Here is a 9216-nt window from a genome sequence, read left to right on the forward strand (position 1 = left end):
TGATCAAAAACAATGTGGAAAAAATCGCTGAATTAAATGGTATTTGTCCAAAATGTGCCACTAAATAATTACACGGATTTTGCTGCTTAACCTGATACGTTTGACAATTGAAAATGCTATCATTGGAAAGAGCATTCAATTCTCTCCAAGATCCAATCATCACGTTTGCATGACAAGCAACCGTATTCTTAAAAATATAAATGTTCCAAACCTCTGCAAAACGATTTTTAGTGAAAATTATCTACGCCTTTAATTTGTCATAAAACTACGCGCCTAAATTATAAAGCACAATTGACAGATTCTGAAGTGGAAAGCATGCTTATCAGACACGGGCACCTCGATGCGGTGGATATTTTTTCCACAAACCAAAACGTTTAGCCGTCAAAAAGCAATCGACCGAAATGGATAGATAACCCAACCGACACGAGAACAACCCCGAACACCCGCCGATCGAAAATATCCCTTTTCGCGTTGCGGAGCACGCGGGTCACCCTAGTGTCTTACTAAAGATAAAAGTTACAGAGGAATATGATATTTAGCCTTTCTGGTACTTGCTAATACTATGTTACTCCATTAGCAAACTAGTGGAACAATTCACAAATATTGTATTTCTTTTTCAGCGTTTTCAAATTAACCATGATCCTGCAAATACAATGATCTAAATGTATGCGTACACTCGCACTAATGTAGACATGTTACACCTACTACAACTGAACATGACACATAAATGGTGTGTGTCTGAACCAACGGCAACCAACACTTGTCGATCGAAACTGACCACATGCACTTCATTCCAGAATGAACATCACTCGACAACATATTTCATTTGCTACGGTACATGAACATACGAATGCGAAAAGAAGACCTTTGTTTGTGGCATCAAACCAGTAAAGAGACATGACAAGAAGGGCTCTCAAGAACTCCTGACAATAAAGCAGCATTTCAACCACCAAGCCGGAAGTGCGACGAGCTCAGAACTGGCTGAAGGCCTCCAGATTGACGTCGATGCGGCCGTCGCCATCGGCATCCTTGAACCTGTTCCTCAGCGGGTGGTCCTTGTAGTAGTCCTCACTGGAGACACAGAGATGGGACGACGTCAGGGGCTGGCACAGGTTTGGGGCATACGAGAAGAGGTGGGATCGTAAATGCGGAATTGGGGTGGGATGGCGAACGGGCTCGGAGTGAGCTGCAACCGACTGCGTATAGGTGACAGCACAGTCGCGCCGGTACCCTGCTCCCGAGGGACATACCGTGCTTGGCGCAGCCATGTAACATCCATCACCCGTTTCTCGACAGCCACAATGAAAATTTACATCAGTGCTCCACAATGATTTGAAGTAAATAAAATATCGAGCACCTAATTAAGACGGATTATATAAAAAGTACATAAGCAAACATGTTTCAATAACAAGAGACTGAAACTAAGATCTATCCCTACAACACTAGCGATACGTACCATCCGGGCACAAATTCGGCCAGCGTGCAGCTGTTGAGGTTCTCGGAGAACACCTCGCCGAGAGGGCAGCGCACCTTCTGCGGGGTCACGCCCTCCAGGCACACAAAGAACGACCGGCAGTCGTTGCGGTCGTTGTAACGCGGGTGCTGCTCACGAAGGCCGTTGCTGTTCAGCACGATTTCGTTGGGGCAGGTGAAGCCATCAACAGCTGAAACAAGAAATTAATACGTGGTCAGGTAAGTTATGTTACATACCTATGAATTAAATGAAAATTGTTTACCGAAACGAAAAGGAAGAATTTGCCCAGAAATAGTGTGACTGACACATGCGATGGCTATGTAGTCCCAATTATTTAGCCTTGCGAGTTTTGACATCATTGCTATGTTATATTTCTAGCAAATATGATCACCTATGTGCATTGGACACGAGAGGACGAAAAGATCCAACGAGCAAACGACGAAGCAAACGTATTCTTCGTTAAATAATGCGCAATGAAACTGTTAGCAGATAAAAAGCTGTACACTATTCTGTACGGAGAAAGCATGCGTTATGTGTCAACTGTTTCGGACACATCCCAGCCAGAAGCCAAAAATGGTAGTCGATTCATACGCACACCCCTCTGACCCGTGCCACCCCTGACTCACAGGCCCTGGTGTTGCATCCCTCGCGGTTGGCATCGGTGGGCCAATCACAGCCGTGCGACCTGGGGTTGAAGACGAGGCCGGGCGCGCAGGTGGCCGGCGACGGCACGTTGTTGAGGCAGTGGTAGTAGTCGATGCAGTTGCTGGGGTCCTCGTGAGCGAAGTAACCGTTCTGACGATCGCACGGCAGGGTGCCGTTCGGGGCCTCTGGACGGGTGGTGGTTGGACGGTCAGAAGGCTTTAGCCGCCTTTTCATGCTGCATATTCATCAACAGGTGCGACAGTAATTCATGAGCAGGAATCACTTAAGGCCTGGTGATATACTCAGAAACGCTTGCCAGACTCTTATCCTCAATTCATCTCAATTGACATGTCAACTTAACGTTATCAAGTGTCGTCACCTACAACCATGAATCGCACCTCGCCTTTGCTTCTGACCTATCCCTGTTCATTCTCACTCATACTCATGCTCAATGCTCATACTCATGCCCATACTTTTATTCAGCGCTATACTCACGGAGCGTCCGTCCCTGGCAGCCGGCCAGCCAGTGGAGCACGCACGGGTCCGTGTTGCGGCGCGCCCGCTCGCTGAAGGCCATGCCGTCGGGGCAGAGCCGCGCCGTGGCCAGGCCCCGGTCACAATCCCAGTACTTGTCGCACTGGTCCGGGTCGGCGAAGTAGCCCGTGTTCTCGGTCGGAGGACAGTTGAAACTGTTGGCGGCCAGCGCCGCTGAAACCAGACACAGACAGAGCTGTGAAATGCACCGAATAACTATCACACCCTCCCATTGATAATTTTGTGAATCTAAGACATGTCAATACGTAACGCTTGATCCCTAAGTACTCATTCGTTTCGGATCCCTGTGCAGAAGATGTGAGTTCAGCATGCACGTGTGACGTGAGCGTGTGGCTTCAGACAATCTCTGAGGTCACGTATTAGCCCGGTGCACTTTCGATGCGCCTCATTGCCAGTGGCCTTGGCTGACCGTCCTCTGAGTAACCAGCATCACCTGCGGGATGCCAGGCACGATCTCGGCAAAGTGCGCTGTTCGTGTCATTAGTCACTGAGTATTCTCGGTAGCGGTGGGATGCTACGTAGAACGTCTAACGTAGAACGTCTACAGCGCGCGAGGGGGCAGGACCGGTTCTGGGGACGGTTCCAGAGATCCCCGAGGTCGCCAGGGGACGGTTGGATATCCCTGACACGTTTCAGAGAAGAGTGACAGCGTCACCAACAGATAGCGTATGGCCTTGAGATGTCAGACGAGATTTCGGACGCCGCATGGACATTCGACATGGAAACCCACACATTTCACTTTACAGCACTGCTCATATACATTTGTCTAGCTTCAATGGATAGTTGTGATAGGATCCGGGACTCCGGTATTCTGCACTATCGTTTCCGTGCGAGCAATACATATATGCCATAAGAACAAATTAAATGCCGCTTTTCGATAGAAATAAAGAGATAGAGAGAGAGCGAGAGAGAGAGAGAGAGCGTTAGACAGAGAGAGAGAGAGAGAGAGAGAGAGAGAGAGAGAGAGAGAGAGAGAGAGAGAGAGAGAGAGAGAGAGAGAGAGAGAGAGAGAGAGAGAGAGAGAGAAAGAGAGAAAGAGAGAGAGAGAGAGACATTTGTTTGCGCTTTTCGCTTCAATTCATACAATTGTCATAAAATGTTTACCTCAATTGTTTTTAAAATGCATCGTATAAACACTTAACCCTATTAGTGGCAGGCTCCTGGCTACCCCATATTAGTGGCAGGGGGGGGGGGGGGGCTGTTTACGACCCCCCTTGATATCTCGAGATCTAACCGGCCGATTTTCAAAATTCAAACGGCATTCGATTTGGCTCAACGAGATCTACATTTCTAAAAAAAAAATAAAATTAAAAAATGTCAATAGGGGGTAGAGGGGGGTAAAAACGGGCAAATTGCAGATACATTTTAGACTGTTTATCACGGCCAGGTTTCTGAACCAATCTTAACGCGACTTTTGCCGATCGATAGAGAATGAACCAGGAATTCACATGGATCCTAAAAATATGCATTTTCAAAAATCATAGGCGGATACAGATCATTGAGATTGGGGGTACACAAAAAATATAGTAAATAAGGTTTTTGTTGGTACTGTTTCTAAAAAGGGTGGCAATGGTCTTGTTATGTTACAATTTTCTTATGAGAGAACGACTAAAATTGTATTGGTCATGCATAGGCGGCGTCAGGGAACCTATGTTGGGAGGTAAAAAATAACCCCCCTTTTTGGACGCCTGGATCCGCCTATTATAGCAAAACCGTGTCAAAAGAGGATGCACAATAACTTTGTATATATTATCACATGATACCTTTCATTCACTGTTCGTAAAACTGGTGCAGCATCGTGATCTTCGCCCAAATGACTCGCTACACGAATAGGACCCCCAATTCCCAGTGCTCTGGAGCCGCCCCTGGTAAAGTTATGAACTTGAAATTTTCCGGGAATGTGCCCAATTTAGTTTTAGGAAAAGTCAGAAAATTTCAGCATCGTAGCTTCAGCGGTTTCAGAGATATTCCCGAAAAACCTGAGGGGTGGATAAAAACAACCCCCCTCACCCCTGCCACTAATAGGGTTAACCCGCGCACCGACGGGGGTCGGCGCCAGCTTCGTACCGACGGGGGGCGGATGACCGCCCCCTCCCCCTGAGATCTCGAGAACGGAGCAAGATAGCGACAAGCGGTAAACGGCATCAGATACGCACGGTCAAGCTCTACAATTTTTAAAAGGGTTATTTTCAGGTCAGGTCAAAGATGACGTCACAGGGGTCGAAAAAGTCAAAATGGCGGCGTTAGATATGGAGAGAGTTTTTCTCGAATAACTTTCGAATTAGTCAAGATAGGAACAAACTAAGGGCATCATCGTGATCCTCTCGTCAATCCGCATCGAATGATATATATGTTGACCTCGAAAGGTCAGGGTCAAAGGTTGACCTCAGGTCACGTGACCTCGAGGTCATCATGTATATCATTCGATGCGTCTTGACGAGCTGAACGCAATGAGGCCATCCGCGCGACTGTATCTTGTTCCTGTACGGAGTTATTGTCAAAAAAACGCTGGTGACCTTTGATGACGTCACATGACCTTACAGCTGCCCAACAGCAAAACAGACCTCAAGGTAGTGAAGGTTGATCGTATATGAAGTCATTTATGGTATATGGGGCCATTCCGACCCGTTTTAGTGGTAAAAACCGGGAGTTGATTTTTCCCCCATTGACTTATAATGGGGAGGTCGCGAAATTGACCTGACCTTAGGTCACCGATATCAAAATTCCGAGATATACAAATTGCAGCTACTAATGACCTAATAACATCCTGCGACTTTCAAAGGCCTCCGACATCTACTGTAGCTCTGGTACGGTGACAAAGTTGCAAAAAGGTGACTTGAGGTTGGGTCATTCAAAGTGACCTGGTGACCTGACCTTTAAAGTTAGGAAGTTCAAACTTTCACACCATGCGTAAAATTGATATGAGGAAATAGTCGTACCAAATTTCGCGGCGCTACGCGCCGCGGTTTTTCCGCTATTCACGAAAACCTCAGGGGGGGGGGCGGATATCCGCCCCCCCGTCGGTGCGCGTGTTAACAAGCTTAGCTCTCCTGTGTTATCGAGCAGCTTCATACAAAATACAAAATTACATAGGTACACATTACAAGGTGACTTTTCTCAGTGACTTTTCTGTCTAAAGTCTGTTCCCAAATAAACCATCTTAAAGGGACCCTCCCACCTTTAAAAAAGTTTATGAATTGGCATGAAAGTGATGTCGCTCGGTTCAGAAAGAGCGAAAACGAATATCTACCAAATTTCACCGAAAAATATTCACCGGTTTTCAAGATATTAGACTTTTACTTTTGTTTACTTTTTGGGATCTCCGCTGTTCCTAGCGACTTTATTTAAAAGTGCGGCATTTGTTGCGCGCAACGCAGCATATACCACCGCGTGCTACAAAACGTTTTAGTCAAACATTTAACGGACGTTCGAAAGCCTGATGACGTCATCAGATTTAAGTGCCTATACCAATACATTGTGGCACTTATTTGCACAGATGTCAAAATCAAACTCAAATTTCTTTGCGATGAAGTAATTGCTGGAGAAACGGTTTTCACGGCACTGATTTTCAAAGAACGTCCATCAAGATGGCTATCTCAACTCAAATCTAATGTTAAGGTGGGACAGTCCCTTTAAGTCATGAACGTTTTGCAGATGATGACAGATTAGTGCAGCTCGGCAGGATGAATCACTTTCCGGTACATCTTAGCGGCGTGATGTTTTCCTTGCTGATGAGGTTTTATAAATCCCTGCATTCCTCCGCCGTGCCATGGAGTGGCCGGTACGGGGATTAGTGATGCCGCGACAGAGCGGGGCTCCTGATCCAGCCAGTTCCGCCGCCCATCTGTCTAAGGACGGGCACATATCCGCTAGTATATACAAATAAGTTATTTCGTGCTCTATTATTTATCTTTACTATATAGCTGCAAACATACCGTCACTGTGTCTCATGAAGAATGTTGTCCACATTCAGCATACGTCGTCCACTCCAGAAGTTTTGAGACTGGCCTCGTAAAATCCATATGAAGAGTGCTAGATACTTGTTGTTCTCACAAGTCCTTACCACAGTTGTTATAAACGTACTTGCGTAATTTTGTTTTTCTACGTTGCAAAAGACGGCAACGGCGTCACCCTGAACATGGCAAGTCGCACGCGGCTTGTCACAGTGACCAGTGTAGAGCAGAGTCAGGTTGTTCATGTGAAGACAACTTGGAGGGTCGCTGTGCAATAAAATTTTGGGATTAGCTTGGCAAAAATGCCTGAGAAACATAGCAAATTGGCTCTCAAGTGACTTGAGACGAAAGCTGGATGTATTTTTACCATCATGAGACCAAGAGACAAAAGGTCCAATGAAAACACACTGACTCCTTCAGACCCAATAGACAGACAGCGCAGGTCCCCTGGGAAGCTCAAATTAATCCCTTACTTAGAACAAAAAGGCAAAAACTTCATAACCTGGGTCCCCTATACGGCCAGATTGTCTACAAGGAATGATTCGTGAAGGTTCTGAGGGAGTTGAGAAAGAGATTTCGCCGCAAAAGGTCGGAACTCTTCAACTCTGGCCAGGGGCTCCTGCACCAGGACAGCGCACACACCCACAAGTCCACCATGGAGACGAACTATCTGACACAGATGTGCGTCAAAACCGTCCGTATCCCTTCCCACAGTCCTGATCTGGCCCCCTGACTTCTGGATGTTCCCCAGACTGACAGAGAAGCTCAGGGGCCGTCTTTCGGAGGATGTGGAGATGAGTGAGGCTGTGACAAAGGCCCTGGGCACCTTCACTTTGAAGGCCTATCAGCAGGCCTTCAAGCAGTGACAGGAGCGCTAAAGCAGGTACATTGGACTCGGGAGGTTCCATTTCGAGAGTCATACAAGTTTCATGCTTCTCTGAAACAGATAACTGTCTCTACTGAAAAAGTCTCAAAACTTCTGGAGTGCACCACGTATGTCCATTTGCTTAACAACCCTCGCCGGATCCGTCGGTTTTCTCTTACGCATCGGTCGAGCGAAGGGGGAGCGGTACAACCCACTGTCGTTTCGAATCTAATTAAGCTAGAGCTTCGCAGAAAAACCTGCGTGCGCACTCTTACGAGGCTCAGTGATTGAATCCAATCCTCGAGTCACAGGTCAACTGGTGACCTCAACAATCAGGTTAAAGACAAACCATAATGGTCTAATATTGTTACGCCTAATTTCGGCAAAATGACCGCAGAACATCGATTTTGGCACAAGCACCTTGGCTACGTCGAGCTGCGTCGATTGAACTACTTTTTGTATGGGAAATAAAAAATTAGGTGTTCAGTTCAAGGTCATGTCAAAACCGATTACACCAATAAGTCAGTCAACGGTGAAGGTGATGCTGAATGCCATTCGCTTCGACAGCTCATTTTGATATGATCACAGCCCTACAGCATCGTCGAGCTTGATCCCTGCTGCTGAGTGGATAAAAAGGTCCAAGTAACGATTGCTAAATAAATTACTTTGCGTCTGATTAAAAAGCAAGCTAAAAGAAAAAACAAAAGGCGAACTTTATCAGTCTTACGCGTTACACTTATCCAAGCAAGCATATATAGTATAGGTACGTATTTAATTAAACTGATATATATTGATATCGCTTACGAACAATGTCGGATGAGTATGAGTATGAGTATGAGTTTATTGTAGAGACCATCCACGCAGTGGCTATTCTGATCTCACGTCAGATGATACATTACTAAAACACAGGATTAAAACACATACCTAAAACACCAGGCCATTACATTTTAAAAGTAAAGCAAATTAAGCAGTAGGCAAACACTATAAACACGTTAAAACACCAGATAAAAGAAGATGAGGCCTATGAGCGAGTGAGTAAAATGAGTGGAGCACTAAGTGTTGTCACATTTTCTGACCGCCGCCTTGAAGGCGCGGAGGGTGGGCATGCCACGGACAGACTGTGGAAGTCCATTCCAGGTTACCGCCCCGCGGTATGAGAAGACTCTCTGGCTCGATGACAGTCTGCAGCGCTGCACATGCAGGTCGCCGCCATCGGAGCCGCGCGTCTCCCGGGTCGACACCACGCTCCGGGGCACCAGGAGCTCTCGCACATTGGAGGGTGCGCCGTCCGTCCGCAGCAGCATGTCGGCTGCTCTTATTTCACAAACACTTTCTCGCAAGAAAACTTTGCATATGCTTTGCGTAAGTTTCAAAGTGCATTCCCAGAACTGTATGAAGACTGGAAGATAGACATGGCCGGTGGTATTAGCCATGTACTCTGGACCGTGAGGCCGTGTCCCTTTAAAAACCAGCCAGTGGTGACTCAAAAACCACGCGATAATCCCCTCAAACTTCCAGCGCCACACTAATCCGGGTTTTACGGGACCGTCTGTCTCCCTGCCTGCCTGTGGCAGCGCTGGTCTCACCTGGGCAGACGAGGAGACACACAGAGACGCATGGCGGGGACGGGGGCTGTCAGATGCTGTCGGCCCGACGGCTCAGCTCTCTGTGTGCCGCCGCCGCGGTGACCACGAGACGATCGGCGCCTCCACCCCGCTCCGCCC

The 9216-nt window shown here is 47.1% G+C and overlaps 1 protein-coding gene across 1 annotated transcript; it reads right to left on the minus strand.

Moving 5' to 3' along the window:
- Positions 1 to 589: 589 nt before the first annotated feature.
- On the minus strand, positions 590 to 3201 carry LOC122368727 (protein obstructor-E-like; the record flags this gene model as incomplete). Its single annotated transcript, XM_043342938.1, has 5 exons — positions 590 to 1071; positions 1457 to 1664; positions 2101 to 2304; positions 2615 to 2827; positions 3108 to 3201. Coding segments are annotated over 5 exons (819 nt in total), but the record flags the coding sequence as incomplete, so codon positions are not given.
- Between the last annotated feature and the right edge of the window lie 6015 nt (positions 3202 to 9216).

Source organism: Amphibalanus amphitrite, unplaced genomic scaffold, assembly GCF_019059575.1.
Source record: "Amphibalanus amphitrite isolate SeventyFive unplaced genomic scaffold, NRLGWU_Aamphi_draft 000971F_arrow, whole genome shotgun sequence".
In the NCBI taxonomy this organism is placed as follows: Eukaryota; Metazoa; Arthropoda; class Thecostraca; order Balanomorpha; family Balanidae; genus Amphibalanus; species Amphibalanus amphitrite.